Source organism: Sminthopsis crassicaudata, chromosome 2, assembly GCF_048593235.1.
Source record: "Sminthopsis crassicaudata isolate SCR6 chromosome 2, ASM4859323v1, whole genome shotgun sequence".
Classification (NCBI taxonomy): domain Eukaryota; kingdom Metazoa; phylum Chordata; class Mammalia; order Dasyuromorphia; family Dasyuridae; genus Sminthopsis; species Sminthopsis crassicaudata.
In genome coordinates, this window is record NC_133618.1 from 143,064,754 (window position 1) to 143,082,194 (window position 17,441).

The following is a 17,441-nucleotide window of genomic DNA, read 5'->3' on the forward strand; positions in this document are numbered from 1 at the left end:
GTACGTTACACTTTTGAAAATACCAAATAAAACTTTTAGAATTGAAACCTACTTTTTATTTGACTTTGTCCCTTAAACTTATGTAAAATTAGGAAGCTGCCTTTAAAATAAAATTATTTTGCTTTTCTATTGAAGGAAGAAAGGTATCTATTCTGTTGTATGCCATGAAACTAGTTTCATCTGCAGGTGATGCTATCTACCAGTTATTTGAAGTGCCTGTTAAATACAGATTTTTGATCTATTTCTTCTTTTGTTTTAGAACTCAAAAAATATAAAGTTGTAATGCTGTGAATTCTGAAACTGGGAGTTAAGAAATCTAGGATTTCATTCTACCGTAGACTTTAAACTTAACTATTAGATTTTGAACTATTTGCCTAGCTCTTTAACACTTTAGTTGTCCAGTTTGTAAATTAGACAGTATTAAATGCCCATTTCCTTAGGATATTGTGAAATATATTAATAGGAATTTTTGGAACTTAATTCAACATTTCTAATATATTGTATGAACTTTTCTACCTTATAAATAATTTATTGAATGTAATTCTATTCTTGAATTCATCTTGCAGTGTGTGCTATACCTATGGAGTTTAAAGATTCATCATCCCAGAACGTTTTTTCTACTTCGCGGCAACCATGAATGCAGGCATCTCACAGAATACTTCACATTCAGACAGGAATGTAAGTATAATTTGTTCTCTTTAGAAGAGCTTTTGTAAAATTGGACCCCAAATTAAAAGTATATATAAAAATAAAATATTTGTAATGTTATTAATTTATAGGGAATGTGTGCAGCACACAAAAAGCAGCAAACAGACCATGAATGCAGTATCTCAGAAGTTTTTCATATATAATCTTTATCCCTGATTATGACACCTTAGATTTGCCCTGTTTACATAAAGGGAATTATCTAAAGGACTTTTAAAAACTATATTCACATCCTGAATTAGTTAACTTTTTAAAATTCTTTTTTTGGGAAAAAAAAAGACTGTCCAAAAGGAAAAAATATATTTCATATTATTCTGAACATAGGCCACCATTTTTCCTCCCTTCAGTGTATTTTAGTTTATATAATTTACATTTCTCTTTCGCTTTAAGGTTTACAAAGCCATTTCCTTGCAACAGCCTTATGAGGTAAAAAATGAAAACATTCCTTATCCTATTTGCATATAAAGAAAATTAAGCCCATAGAAATTAAGAAACTTGCCCATGGTCACTTATGACTCTGTTGGTGAAGAAGTCAAGACTCTTGAAATGTAGGATTTCAAGTTTGCTTTCCATCACACACATTGTGCAACAGTAGTGCAGCCATAGTTTTACTCTTAATTCTGTAGGTTCCTTAAGCCTGAGTGGTTTCCTCAGTAGCAGAAGCAGTGTCATTGACATCCTCACAGGCCCACACATATGCATTGCAAAACCTGCCTATATTTCCTCCCCTTCCCTTTTATCCCTGTTAATTTCTCCCTCCTTTTCTGATGGGATAGAAGAACTTTTAGGAATAAGCTATGAGAAGGAATAAGTTCCCCTTTCCTAAAGAGTTGGCATCTTATCCTATGCCTCTGATGATACTTCCTACTTGTAAGCAGATGGCCATAAAGTAATAACTCTGGCAACAGACATGAAATCTGTGAAGCAGAGGGGGAAAATGTCGGGAATTATTCATTCATAAATCCCATAGAAATAGTGAAATATTTGAACTTTATAATTTAGTGAGGAATTTTTCTATGAGCAGAGTGAAGTTTTAAAAGGGAAGGAAGGAAGGGTCATGGGGTAAGAGAAGAGAGTGTTCCATCTAGTTAGGATTTAAATGATTTAGAAAATGGTTAATGTCTTTGCCATCCTCAACACCTTCATTTCCCTGAGTTACCTTTTACTTGCTTTGATACTACCTTTTATAATTATTTACCTGTGGAGGGGCAGGGGTTCTTATTATATTTTGTATGCAGTAATATTATATAATTTTTCACTGGATTCCATTTTTTCTATTCAGAAATATCTCATGATTGGGAAGAGGAGTTAGCTGCATCATTTAATACCAATTTATAATCAATTCATGTTATTAAAAGTCTTGATGACTTTTAGTCATTATAGTAATAATTCCCTTAGCTTTGACCTCTTTTGGTGGTAGTGATGGTGGTGGTAGTAGTATCATCCACCTTTAACCAATTTTACATTTAGCCATGGGTGGAAGTGAAAATGAAATTGAAAAAAATTTCAGAAATCCCTTTCTCTACCCCCATGAGGGGGTAGCATAAGATGATGAATTTTTTTCTTGGAACTATAAGATTAAATTTCACAATAATTTTGAACAATCTACTTAGTTTAAACATTCAACATATTGTTGCTTGTATTTATTTTCTGGTTTTGTGCCTATTAGACTTTAGGTTAGTGGTGAAGAAAGCTACCTATATTAGTCAGAATTGAAGTGTATTTTGCTGTTTTCAATGAAATTTTACCCCAATTCTCTCTGTTCTAACTAAATTATTAACTGACCATTAAATGAACCTTTTTTGGGAAGAAGTGAGAAAGGTATAGTGAGACATAGTGTCTTCTGTATGGAATTTTTCATTTCTGGAGTTTTATTTGCTTTTTAAATTGATTTTAATGTAATGTGTGTGCAAAGCAAAATTATTTTGGGAGAAAATTCCACACTGGTTTGCTTTTCTTTAAATGTCTATTGTTTTCCTTTAGTTCCTATATATCATTGAGTTTGAAAAAAAAAAAATCACCTCAATGCAATTACAGGGTTGTTAGAGTTTTGAATTTATTTTTTTTGTTTTTGCTTCATTCCTGCATAAGGGATATCTGCATGCTGTTCTACATCACTTTTTTTTAATAGCTTTTTATTTACAAAATATGCATGGGTAATTTTTCCAACATTGACTCTTGCAAAACCTTCTGTTCCAACTTTTCCCCTTCCCCCCAACCCTCTCCCCTAGATGGCAGATAGTCCAATAAATGTTAAATATGTTAAATCCACTATATGTATGCATATTTATACAATTATTTTGCTACAACAAGAAAAAATTGGATCTAGAAAGAAAGGAAAAAAAAAACCTGAGAAGGAAAAAAAAATGTAAGCATACAATAACAGAAAGAGTGGAAATGCTTGCATAACTCTTTTTTATTGATAGGCTGATCTCTCTTAAAAGGGCCGCATGGAATTTTAGAATCAGTACCCTGTAATTAATACCAAATGACATTTAGCTCTAGATTGTGCAGCTGGATCTTTTTACAGCTGAAATAAATAATTGACTTTATTCCTTCCCCCCCCTTAAAGTACCTAAATTGGGAGGAAATCTTTACATTTCAGTGATTTTTATTAGTTAGAAACATTTCCCATCCTTTGTTTTTCACATACTAGATTTTAGTATTTGTTTTGTTCTAGAAAAAAGCAGAAAGTAAAATTTCAGTTTGCTTACTCAGTCTCCTCAGATTTATTTTTTTGTCATTATGTAATTGAAAACCTAGTGCTTTTACACTTATAACTTATATATGAAAACTAAAGATTTAGAATTTAGAACAGTTCATACAAACTGGCCCTTTTTTTCTAAATTTGATTATTTTTGGTTACACAATTCAACAAAAACTTAATAGATAAGAGAAAACTGATTTTTAGGTTTGCTAACAAAAATCAACATTGTTTTTAGAATGAATTCAGGGGGAAATGATAATTTGGATAAGATAATGGCTTTTTTCTTTTGTATCTGCTCCCTATCACTGAGGCTTTCAAAGAATGATTTAGGGATTGGAAATGTGACTTGCTGGAGAGGATTCTAGGATGATAACAGAGTAAAGCTGAAATGACCTGTTTCTCACAGATTCTTTCACAAATAATTTAAAATATTGACTCAAAGTAACTTTAGAGAGCCAGAAATAAAGATTGGGTTAAAGTAGTTGTCTAGCTTAACACAGCTTGGAAGGACATTTAAAAAGTCCTGACCTCCTAGGATGTGTACTTTGACCTGATTGAAGTGCAAATTCTTGGGGCAGATAAACAAAGTATAAATCCTGGGGGCAGCTATGTTGATAGCTTCAGGAACTTAAGGAAGTTAAGTCTATGGATAGTGTCTCATTCAGCAGGTGGGGGAAAATTGCAGGGTCCTTTTCTGGTGTTGGATGTGGGTTTCAGATACACTGGATGAGTTCCCAGGCTGTAAGCAAGGAGTGAGCACACACTAGTGAGTGTATTTGAAAAGGAGTGGGATCCTGCTGGCTGTGGTCACTTGTAGGAAAGGAGAGTCCGTAGTTTTGGTTCCAGATTAGAGGAGTGGCTTAAATCTTTTAGCCATAGTAGGGAGTGCTTGAATTAAGAGTATTTGAGGTGATAATGTTGCTAGAGGTCCTGGTTGAAGCTCATGAGGATGTCCAGATTGAACTCAGAAAACAATAATATGAAAAACCTGAAATTTGAGACACTCACACTTTGAGACTAGGGTCCAACTTTAATACAAACTTACCAGCCAAGAAATAAGCTGCTTTAATATGATAATTGTGGAAATATGTATAGAAGAATTTCAGGGACAGCTAGGTGGCACAATGGATAGAGCACCAGCCCTGAAGTTAGGAGGACCTGAGTTAAAATCTGACCTCAGACACTTAACATTTCTTGGCTCTATAATCCTGGGCAAGTCACTTAACCCCAATTGCCTCAGCCAAAAAAAAAAAAAAAAAAAAAAAAAAGAATTACACGTTTAACATATATTGGATCTACTTGTTGTATTACTTGAAAGGATGGGGGAAAAGGAAGTAAAATTTTGGAACACAAGGTTTTGCAAGGGTGTATGTTGAAAATTATCCATGCATATGCTTTGAAAATAAAAACCTTTAGAAAAGAAGAAGAAGAAGAAGAAAGAAGCTGCTTTTAAAAAAAGTGTGCAATTGTAGATAATTACTAAAATGTTAGAAAAGATCTAGGTTCAAACTCAGAAGAAGATAGTGGAATCAAATGGCTACTTCTTCAAAAGAGGAATGTAAGATAATCACAAGACCAAAAGGAATTCTTGGAATAGCTTAATAAGGACTTTAAAAATCAAATGAAAGAGATTGAGGAGAAATTGGGAGAGGGGGTGGAATAAGAGTAATCCAAGAAAATGTTGAAAAGAAAGTCAACCAACTGGAAAAAGAAATCAAAAAAACTTAAGGAAGGAAATAACTTCTTAAAAATTAGAATTGGATAAGGAATAGCTGTGAGAAGCTGTCATAAGATACTAAGAAATTATAAATCAAAATAATTGAAAAAATAGAAGAGAATGAGAAGAATCTCATTGAAAACAACTTACCTGGAAAACAGGTAAAAAATATACAATATAAGAATTATTGGAGTATCTAACAGTCATAATCAGTAGAGGCTACAATTTTTAAGGAAAATTTCTCTGAAGTTTTAGAAATAGGGAATAAAATAAGAATTGATTAAAAAAAAAAACACCAATTACCACCTGAAAGATATTCCAAAACAAAATTCACAGGAACATTCTAGCTATGTTTTAAAGATTCTAGATCAAGGAAAAAATTTTACAAGGAACTAGAAAGAAAAACATTTAAATGATGTGAAATAACACAAAATTTAGCAGCTTCTACCTTAAAAGACAGAAGGGCATGGAGCATAATATTTCAAAGAACAAAGGAACTATTAAGAATAACTTAGCAAAGCTGAGTATTATACCCTATTTTTTTTAAAAAAGGATATTTAATGAACTAAAGGACTTTTAGGTATTTGTGAGGAAAAGACTTGGACTAAATGGAGATTTTGCCCTGCAAAAATCAGAAGAAACAAGGTAAACATGAAAGACCAAGTCAATCATAAGGGATTTAATAAAGTCAAAGTGTTTACTTCTTATATAGGAAAACATTATATGTAATTCTTTTTTTTCTCTTTTTATTTATTTAATATTTTTCCCCAGTTACATTCAAAAGTATTTTTTTATTTTTATTTTTTTGCTGAGGCAATTGGGGTTAAGTGACTTGCCCAGGGTCACAAAGGAATTTTAGTGTCCAAGGTCAGATTTGAACTCAGGTCCTCCTGACTTTAGGGGTGGCACTCTATCCACTGTGCCACCTGGCTGCCACTGTTTTTAAGATTTTTGAGTTCTAGGTTCTCTCCATCCACAATTAAGAAATCACATGTGAGGTTATGGAAAACATTTCCATAAAAGTCAAGTTGTGAAAGAAAAGATAGGGTCTCCCAATCTAAGGAAAATAAAAAGCCTCAAGAAAAATTAGGTTGAAAAGAAAGAGAGAAAGAGTGATTCAATATAATCAAGTTCCTTCTCTGAATATGAAAAGGATTTTTCATCATAAACCCTTCAGAATAGTTGGGGATGAATGTACTAGTGAGAATAGCAAAGTCATTTATAGCTGATCATCCTAGAACATTGCTATTACTTTGTTCATGGAAGACTTTCCAGGGGTTTTCCCCCCAAGAGCATTTCCCAGAAAATGATAATATTCCATCACAAACATATCATAGTTTATCGAGCCATTTCTTAGTTGATGGTCATTCCTTCAATTTCCAGGGGTTATTTTTGCCCTGAGAAGAGAGCTGTTATGAATATTTCTTGTACATAAATATCATTTTTCTTTTGATTTTTTTTTCTGTTTTTTCCCAATCTTTTGATATTCATGTCTAGTAGTAGTGTTAAGTCAAAGGATATGCATGAATGTGTAGCCCTTTAGGCATGGATCATATATTTTGATCATTTATCAATTGGGGCATAGCTCTTATTTTTTATATAGATATATTTGAGAAATGAGGCCTTATCGGAGAAACTTACTTCAAAATTCTTTTAATAATTATTTTTACTAATTGTATTTCCTCCTATTTATTCTCTCTCTCTCTCCTTTTACCTTGTCCCTCCTCAAAAGTGTTTTGCTACTGACCACCTCTTCCCCCAATATATCCTCTCTTCTATCATCCTCCCTCCTTCCTGTATCACATTCCCCTTCCTATTTTCCTGTAGAGTAAGATAGATTTTTATATTCATATTGAGTGTATATGTTATTTTCCTTTTAAGCCAATTCTGATGAAAGGTTCATTCACTCCTCTCTTCCCCTCTACTTTTAAAAGCTTTTTCTTGTCTCTTTTTAAATGTCAGATAATTCCATTTCTCCCTTTCCCTTTATTTTTTCATGCTCATATTCAACCCACACCTGTGTCCTATGTCTATATATATACTCCTTCAACCTGCCATAACAGCAAAAAAGTTGTGGTGAGTTACAAGTATCCTTCCATGTAGGAATGTAAACAGATAAACCTTAAGTCCCTTATGATATCACTTTCCTGATTGCCTCCTTAAGTTTCTCTGGAGTCCTGTATTAGAAAATCAAATTTTCCTTTTAGCTGTGATCTTTTCATCACAAATTCTTAAATCCTCTATGTTATTGAATGACCATTTTTTCCTCTGAAAGATTATAATCAATTTTGTTGGGTAGTGATTTTTGGTTGTAATCTTATTCCCCTTGGTCTCCAGAATATCATTCCTAGGCAGGATTCTTTAATGTAGAAGCTGCTAATCTTATGTTATTCTGATTGTGGCTCCACTATTCTTGAATTGTTTCTTTCGGGATACTTGCCTTATCTATAATTCTATTTATATACTAATTATCTTCCTAACTTACAGAGAAATAGGTGAGGGGACAGAATAAGGAAAGGACACTTAGAAGGGGGGCAGATTAAGGAGAATGGCCAGAAGTTTATTATACAACTGAAGAGGGTTAAGTTAAAAAGAGAAAGAAAGAAATATAGCATTGTGGGAAATATGTAACTAGTAATTATAACTTTGAATATAAACAGAATGAACTTGGCCATAAGACAGAAACAGATAGCAGAATGAATTAAAAAAAAAAAAAAAAACAGACTTTTACTATGTTGTTTACGAGAAACATATTTAAAAATAAAAGATACTTATTGATTTAAAATAAAAGACTGGTACAAGAACTAGATGGCATAGCAAATAGAGCACCATTTCTGCAAATAGGAGGCCCTGAGTTCAAATATGACCTCAGATATGTAACACTTCCTAGATGTATGACTTTGGGCAAGTCACTTAGCCCCACTTGCTTCAAGTAAATAAATGGAAGACTGAAGTAAAATTTATTATCCTTCAGCTGATGTAAAAAAAAAAATTAGCAATAGCAATCATGATCTCAGATAAAATTAAAGCTAAAATAGATTTAAAGAAGATATTGACAAGGAAACTACGTTAGAAAAAAAACATACCATTGATAATAAAGTATTATCAATCCTATGTCTATGTGTAACCAAATATTGGATAATTTGATAACATTGACTCTTGCATAGCCTTGTGTTTCAGATTTTCTCCTCTTTCCCTCCCACTCCCTCCCCTAGATGGCAAGCAAGTCAATATATGTTAAATATGTTAAATCCAATATGTATAAACATTTATATAATTCTCTTGCTACACAAGAGAAGTCAAATCAAAAAAAAAAGAAAGTAAATGAGTAGAAAAACAAAATGCAAGTGAACAACAACAAAAAAAGTGAGAATGTGATATTGTGATCCACATTCATTTCCCACAGTCCTGCGTCTGGGTATAGATGGCTCTCTTCATCACAAGATCATTGGAACTGGCATCAGTCATCTCATTGTTGGAGTGTGACGATCATCAGAATTGACCATCATATAATATTGATGTTGTCATGTACAATGATCTCCTGGTTCTGCTCATTTCATTCAGCATCAGTTCATGTAAGTCTCTCCAGGCCTTTCTAAAATCATCCTCCTGATCATTTCTTACAGAACAATGATATTCCATAACATTCACATACCATAATTTATTCAGCCATTCTCCAATTGATGGGCTCCACTCAGTGTCCAATTTAGCAAGTATCATATGTAATGAGAATAAACTAGAAACATTCCCAATAAAGATCAGGGGTGAAATAAGATTGCCCACTATCACTATTACTATCTAATATTGTATGAAATTTTAGCTTTAGCAATAAGAAAAAAACAAATTAAAGGACTTAGAGTAACAAATACTCTAAGTCCTTTAATTTGTTTTTTTCTTATTTGCAGATTTTATTATGGTATACTTTGAGAATCCTAGAAAATCAATTAAACTACTAGAAACAAATTAACAATTTTAGCAAAGTTGCAGGATACAAAATAAGTCCACACAAATCATCATCATATCTATAAGTTACCAACAAAATCCAGCAGTAAGAGATACAAAGAGAAATTCCAGTTAAAATTACTGTCTATAATATAAAATATTTGGGAGTTTGCCTGCCAAGGCAAAGTCAAGAACTATATGAACATAATTACAAAATACTTTCCACATAAATAGTCAGATCTAACTAATTGGAAGAATATCAAGTGTTCATAGGTAGGCTGAACTAATTAATTAATAAAAATGACAATCCTACCGAAATTAATCCAATCAAACTGCCAAGAAATTACAGATATAGAAAAAATAATAACAAAATTCATCTGTAAAAACAAAAGGTCAAGAATTTCAAGGGAATTAATGAAAAATGCAAAGGAGAATGGCCTAGCTGTACTGAACCTAAAACTATATTATAAAGGAGCAGTCATCAAAACCATTGGGTACTGGCTAAGAAATAGAGTAGTTGATCCTTGAAATAGATTAGGTTCACAAGAATAAATAATCTAATGTTTGCTAAACCCAGAGACTCCAGTTTCTGGGAAAAGAACTCATTATTTGAAAAAAATTGCTGGGAAAATTGGAAACTGGTATGGCTTGAAACTAGACATTGCCCTATACCCAACGCTCTATACTAAGATAGAGTTGAAATGTGTTCTTGATTTAGACATAAGCAAATTAGAAGAACAAAGGATAGTATACTTTTCACATCTGTAGAGAAGGAAGGAATTTATGGTCAAAGAAAAACTAGTATACATTATGAAATGCAAAATGGATAAGTTTGATTATATTATCTTTAAAATTTTGAACAAATAAACCAAATGCAGATAGGATTAGAAGGGAAGCAGAAAACTAGGAGAAATTTTACATCTAAGGGTTCTGATAACGGCCTCATTTCTAAAATAGAGAATTGACTTAAATTTATGAGAATGCAAGCCATTCTCCAGTTGATTAATGGTCAAAGTATATGAATAAACTGTTTTCAAATGAAGAAATTGAAACCATTTTTAGTCATATGAAAAAATGCTCTTAATCACTATTTATTAGAGAAATATAAATTAAGACCACTCTGAGATGCCACTACGCACATCTCAGATTGGCTAAGATGACAGGAAAAGATAATGATGAATGTTGGAAGGGATGTGGGAAAACTGAGGCACTGATACATTGTTGGTGGAATTGTGAACTAATCCATCCATTCTGGAGAGCAATTTGGAACTCTACCCAAAGGTCTATCAAACTGTGCATATCCTTTGACCCAGCAATGTTTCTACTGGGCTTATATCCCAAAGAGGTCTTAAAGGAGGGAAAGGGACCCACATGTGCAAAAATGGGCAAACCTTTTTGTAGTGGCAAGAAACTGAAAACTGAGTGGATGCCCATCAATTGGACAGTGGCTGAATAAGTTGTTATAGTATATGAATTTTATGGAATATTATTGTTCTATAAAATGATCAGCAGAATGATTACAGAGATACCTAGAGAGACTTACATGAACTGATGGATGCTAAGTGAAGTGGATAGAACCAGGAGATCATTTACATGGCAACAACAAATTTATGTGATTATTAACTGTGATGAATTTGACTCTTCAAAAGCAAGGTGACTCAGGGCCAGTTCCAATGGACTTGTGATGGAGAGAGCCATCTGTGTCCAGGAGGACTGTGAAGATTGAATGTATCATAACATATATTTTCACTCTTTTTGTTATTTGCTTTTTTGTTTTCTTTTATTATGTTATATATGTTAAATAAACATATTATATATGTTTATCTTATTTTCTTTCTCATTTTTTCCTTTTTGATCTGATTTTTCTTGTGCTGCATGATAATTGTGGAAATATATAAATATATATATATAGACAGATTGCACATGTTTAACATATGGATTACTTCCTCACTGGGGGCAAGAGTGGAGGGGGAAAGAGGGAGAAAAAATTTGGAACACAAGGTTTTGCAAGGATGAATTTTGAAATCTATCTTTGCATATATTTTGAAAATAAGATCTTAATGAATGAGTTAAAGAACACATCACATAAACAATAAATTTATTAAAGAGAATGATAGTAATGAGGCAATATGCCAGAACCAATGGAATGCCATAAAAAGGAATAATGAGAAGAAAATTTCTATTTCTAAACACTTACATCAGTAAAGAAAAAGCAGCCCAGCGAATTGGTTGTGTAGTTAAAAAAAAAAAAAAAAAAAGAAAAACTAGAAAAAGGAAGTTAAAAATCCCCAGTTAAACTTCAAATTGGAAATCCTAAAATTTAAAGGTGAGATTGATAAAATTGAATGTAAGAGAACTATTGAGTTAATAAAACTAGGAGTTGCTTTTATGGGTTAAAAAACAATAAAATAGATAATTGTTTAAAAATAATTTTAAAAGAGAGAAGAAAATCAGATCACTAGTATCAAACATGAAAAAGATGAACATACCATTGATAAAAATAAAAGCAAAGCAATTATTAGGAGCCATTTTGCCTTGTTATATTTCACAAAATTTAACAATTTAAAATGGAAGAATATTTATAAAATACGAAGTGCTTAAATTAACAGAAAAGGAAATAAAGTATCTAAATAAGTCTGTTTTAGAAAAAGAAATTGCATAGACCATAAATGAATTTTCTAAGAAAAAAGCTTCAGGACCCAATGGATTTATAATTCTACCAACCATTTAAAAAGTGAAATGAGCAAAAAAACCAAGAGAACATGATATGTAGTAATAGTAATATTGTTCAGATAATAACTGTGAATAGCTAAGGTGTTCTAAGTATTATAGATACTACAAAAGATCTATGAAGAAAGGAAGGAAGGAGATAGTTCAGAGCTTAAATGTAATTCAAGGAAAAAAATGTGTTGGTTTTTTTTTAGTATGAGTTGCTGAATTTCTTTTTATTAGCCATTCTCATCAGATCTGTTTTGAGAGAATATTCACAGACTTCCTGCACAAAATGATTTAAGATTTATCCTTTCAAGATGTGGCAGATGTCTTTCAGCAAAAATCCATCAGACCATGATTAGAGTGGGATTGTTTTTGTTTTTGTTAATAATACTGAGTTTTTCAAGAATTAATCTTTTTGCTTTCCCTTGCTTCTAATTCTGGTTTGTCTATTCAGACAGTTTTGCCAAAATCCTGGCATATTGTTTTAATGAAAACAAACAGGCTTGAAACTGTATTACATACTTCTAATTAGCCTATTTAACTATATGATAAACTTTTTACTCTTTTCTCATTCCCTTTTCTTCTAACACTATTTTCCTTTTCCATTAGGTCGAATCAAATATTCAGAACAGATATATGATGCGTGCATGGATACATTCGATTGTCTTCCTCTTGCTGCCCTCTTAAACCAGCAGTTTTTGTGTGTACATGGAGGACTGTCTCCAGAAATCAACTCTTTAGATGACATTAGGAGAGTAAGTAGCCATTTCCCTATATTATCTACTCTTCTTATCTATTAAATCATGGATGAGTGGCCATTGTTTCAATTTTTGCTGAAGAAGGGAGTATCCATGATGAGAATACTAAGCACTGAAAAATATCACAGGTCACTAACATATTAATATAAGTAAGATTATTGTCATTATGTTGCTACTATTTTACTGTTGTTGTATGACTTATGCTGTGGGGTACACAAACTGTACCTCTAGAATGAGTTCTACCAAGCCTTTTTTCAGGGCTGCTTTTCACTTTTGGTATCTACCTGCCACCCAGTTTTCACCTATGGCTCTAAGAAACTATAATATGTCTTCATAGCTAATGGAATAAATTGTTCTTATCTGTCTATTCCACAGAGGAAGTCTTCACATAGTTGGAGTAGACCTCTCTCTACCTCACCAATGAGTCTAATGTCCATTGATTACCTTCAACCTAGTTTAGCCCCTCTGCCAAAATGATTTTATAAGGGTGTGGCCATTGCTTATGCTACTGCCTTTTTGGAGCCTCAGGTGATAGGTAGTAGTTGGCTAGTATCCTTAGTACTTTCTTCTAAGTTGTGAAACAGATCTCTTTTGGTTTCCCTCCTTCCTGTCTGACTCCTTAATCTCCTTTGCTGCATTTTCCTCTAGGGTATCCATGAGTATCCCATAGAGTTCTGATTTAGGCATTTTTCTTTTCTTCTGTGGTGGGTTGTTATTTTTTTTTTAATGTCATTAACTCCCAAGGATCTAATCATTTTCTGTGGTAATGATTCTCGGATCACTTATCTAGCCTTTATTTCTCTATTGACTTCTCTATTGATTTCCTCTAATAGGCATCACCAATTACCTATTAGACATCTTGAAGTGGATGTCCAATATATATCTTAAGCTAAGCCTGTCCAAAATTCAACTCCTTATCTTTCCTCCCCAGTCTTCCCACCTTTTAAATTTCCCTAATATTTCTAAAGCATCACCACAAGGAGGACATGACCTATCAGTCACACAGCTTCAAAATCTAGATGTCATCTGTGACTTACTGCTTCTTACCTACCCATTCCTGTATCCAGTCGGTTGCTAAGGTCCATCAATTTTACTTTTTTTTTAACATCTCTTATAATATGATTCCTTCTCTTCTCTGGCACTATTCCCACCCTAATGAAGGCCCTCATCACTTCATGCCAGGACTATTTCAATAGTCTGCTGTTTAAACCCCCTGCTACTCCCTCCCTATCTACACCAGTCCCTCCTTCATTCACCTGCCAAAGTAGTTTTCTTAAAGCACAGGTCTGACCATGTTATCAATTCAGTAAATTCCAGTGGCTCCCTATAAAACATAAAATCTTTTGCTTCGTGCTTAAAAATCTTCATAATCTGTACTACATATCCATCTTTCCTGTCTTTTTCTACCTTACACTCTCTCCCTCATAATTCCCCATATACGCTCTATGATTCAATCATTTTGGCCTCCTTGCTCTTAAAAAAAAATACTCCATCACCAGACTCTGGGTATTTTTATTGGCACTATTGCATATCTGAGATTCTCTCCCTCTTCATTTCCTCCAAGTAGTTTCAAGTCCTAACTAAAATTTCATCTTCCACAGAAAGTCTTTCCCACCCCTTTAATTTTGGGGCCTTCCTTCCATTGGTTATTTCTGTTTTATCTGGTATATAGCTTGTTCATATGTTGTCTCTCCCATTAGAATGTGAGCTCTTCAGGGCAGAGATTGGCTTTTACCTTTTTTTGTATCTTTAGCACTTAGCACATAGTAGGGGCTTAAACATTTAATGACTGATAAGCCCAGTAGTGTTTAGGACCCTATGAAAGGGAATCCAAAAGGGATTGGGATAATTAGAGGAAATTAAAATAAGACCTTTTCTGCTTCATTTTTCTCAACTATATAATGATGAGATTAAACTGTTAAGCCTAAAACAGCAGTTACCAAAGAACCCTAAGTTGCTGCAACTTTTATTAAAATATCTAAGTAAATAGGGCAGCTAGGTGGCACAGTGGATAGAGCACCAGCCCTGAAGTCAGGAGGACCTGAGTTCAAATGTGGTCTCAGACAGACACTTAACATTTTCCTAGCTGGGTGACCCTGGGCAAGTCACTTAATCCCAATTTCCTCAGGAATAAAAAAAAAAAATCTAAGTAAAGAAAAACTCCATGCACCCAAAATTTATCAAATGGAATAAAGAAAAGATCAGGAGGGATAACTATGAAAAATAATAAGTGTGGATTATTTTATGCCCCTATAAAATTACAATTTTATCAAAGAAGAATATTAAGCTAGATTTTATTTTTTGTGCTTTTTTATATGTGACTCTTGTTGGAAGTTGCTATTAACTTTTATTATACTAAATAAAGGGAGGTAGAGTAATCACTTGACATAGAAAATACCAAAAATCATTTTGTTTTCATGGTTTTCTTTGCCTTTTATGTGCCTTCTAGTTAGACAGGTTTAGGGAACCTCCAGCTTTTGGACCAATGTGTGACCTGCTTTGGTCTGATCCCTTGGAGGACTATGGCAGTGAGAAGACCATAGAGCACTTTAGCCACAACACTGTCCGAGGGTGCTCCTACTTTTACAGGTAAACATTTTTTTAAGTTACAAAGTAGGATTAGTAAACCTAAATAATTTTTGTATTGTGATTTTATTTTTTAAAAAAGTAAATTAAGTCCAGTGGATTCATTTTCATATTTGATATATTACTTTTAATATGCTACATTATTCAGAGTTTAAGTTGTCAAACTTAACCATAAATCACCTCCTCTTTTTCCCTTTTTCTAAAGTCTTCTCATATAGTTTTCTGGTTAACTGAGCATTATCCAGGTGTTTTTGTTTTGTTTTGTTTTGTTTTTTATGTTTCAGCTCTTAGAGTGAAATATTTCTAAAACAGGTTAATTATGTTCTTGTCTAAGTATGGTAGGGTGAATCTAATTAAGGATCCTTTAGTGTCTCAAGATAATCCAAATCTATGCTCATTTTTTGATACTGTAGATGAAGGGATGGGGGATTAGTTAGATATTTATCAAACCCACAACATCTGATGTTGCTTATTATTATTGGTGGTTTTTACTAAATTCCTGAATTAATCATAGCTATTTGCTATTGTTGTCTTGAAAAAAATAAGAGGAAAGATAGCAAAAAACTTTAAAAAATAAAAAATAACCTAGAATTATATTCAATTCAGTAATACATACTTATCAATACACTTGGATGAAACATTGATAAAAATCTTCAGATAAATTAGAAGCTTAATTTTAAGCAATACTTTGAACATTATTCTCCCACCAACTTTTTTTTTAACTGGTTATTTATAAGTGACAAAATGAAATTATTTCTGTTTTCTTTGGATGTTTTCCACTTTCTTTCTCCACCTCATGCTCTTATCTAATGAGAATCTGCTAACATTGCCCAGAGGCTGAGCAACATGAAGACAAATTTTTTTTAAATTTACTCACTGAATAATTAGACCCCCAAGTAATCTCAAATTAATTGCATTTCTGCCTTGATTCTCAAGCCCTAACTATTTTCCCTAAAAAAAAAAAAATTGACACCCAGATACCCATTTAAACTTGTTGCCCTTCACTAGAATCATATTTTTTTTTTTTTCCTACAGCACGCAGTTTTAAAGGTCATGTTCTGATGTTGATACTCATCACATGGTTTTTTTCGTCCTTTTTTTAGTCTTTTGCTCTTAAAATTTTTAACAGAATGGAAGTAAACTTCACAAGTTTATTGTGAGAAAAAATATCTGTAAACTTTAGGATGCTAAATAAATATGAAGATTTGTTATTCAGTTTAAATATTTATCTGTTGATATGCTTCTATTCAAGCATTGTGCTATCTGTGGTGTGTTACTCTTGCATAAATTCAATATTCATCATGTTCACTATATATAAGTCATTGGAAATGGAAAAATAAAATGACAGCCTCTGCCCTTAAAGTGTTTACAATCTAGTAGAAAAAAAGACATAAATAACTGTAAGGAAAAATCTTTAAGTGTAGAAGAAAAGATCAAATTAGACAATTTAGAAAAGAGAGAGAAAGAACACTTCTTATGGTGGGTGGGTGGGAGAAAAAAGTGAGGAAGAAAGTGCCATGAAAGTCAGATTTAAGGCATTTGTGTGTCCTAAGCAAGACTTTGAAAACCACTTCTCCTAGGGTTTTGGAAATTAGCACATCTAGACACACATTGATGACTAGTCTTCTGATATTAGATGTTTGTAAATTTATAAGAACATATTAAGAATTTTCTCATATCACGTCTCCCCAAGTAACCTAATTAATTTGTCTCTGGGTGGCATGTAAACTGGAGCTAGGAAAGAAGGAAGAACTTCGATAAGAAGGGGAAGTTTTTCACAAATGCATATTGCTGGGAGAAGACTAAACAGGCAATTAATACGCATTGGTGCCTGTGATATAGCAGGTACTGTTTAATACAGCAGAGATATAGAAGAAAATATGAAATAATCTCTGCTTTCAAGGAGATTATGTTTAAACAAGACACAGCATTAATAAATAGAAGCAAAATAATGATAATAAAATAAATACAATTATCTTATAACTTATTCCCTTATTTAGGCTCTGCCATCCAGTAACACTAGTCTCCCAAATAATGATAATAAAATAAATACAATTATCTTATAACTTATTCCCTTATTTAGGCTCTGCCATCCAGTAACACTAGTCTCCTGACTATCCCTTGCACAAGAGACTCCATCTCTAAACTCTAGCATTTTCTCTCATTCTCTCCCATGCCTGACATCTCTCCCTCATCTCGTCATTTCTTCACTTCCATAACTTTCTTCAAGTCCCAGCTAAAATCCTGTCTTTTGTAAGAAGTCTTTCTGAATCCCCTTAATACTAGTGCCTTCCCTCTATTGATTATCTTC

The 17,441-nt window shown here is 32.8% G+C and overlaps 1 protein-coding gene across 6 annotated transcripts in view; it reads left to right on the top strand.

The window, feature by feature from the left end:
* The window catches only part of PPP3CC (protein phosphatase 3 catalytic subunit gamma), a 106,788-nt gene that overhangs the window by 62,019 nt on the left and 27,328 nt on the right, over window positions 1-17,441 (top strand). For all 6 annotated transcript variants that reach the window (XM_074287507.1, XM_074287508.1, XM_074287510.1 and 3 more), the window contains exons 4-6: window positions 567-678; window positions 12,396-12,541; window positions 14,994-15,133. In XM_074287507.1, coding sequence (XP_074143608.1) covers window positions 567-678; window positions 12,396-12,541; window positions 14,994-15,133 — 398 coding nt within the window. The remainder of the gene's footprint in view (window positions 1-566; window positions 679-12,395; window positions 12,542-14,993; window positions 15,134-17,441) is intronic.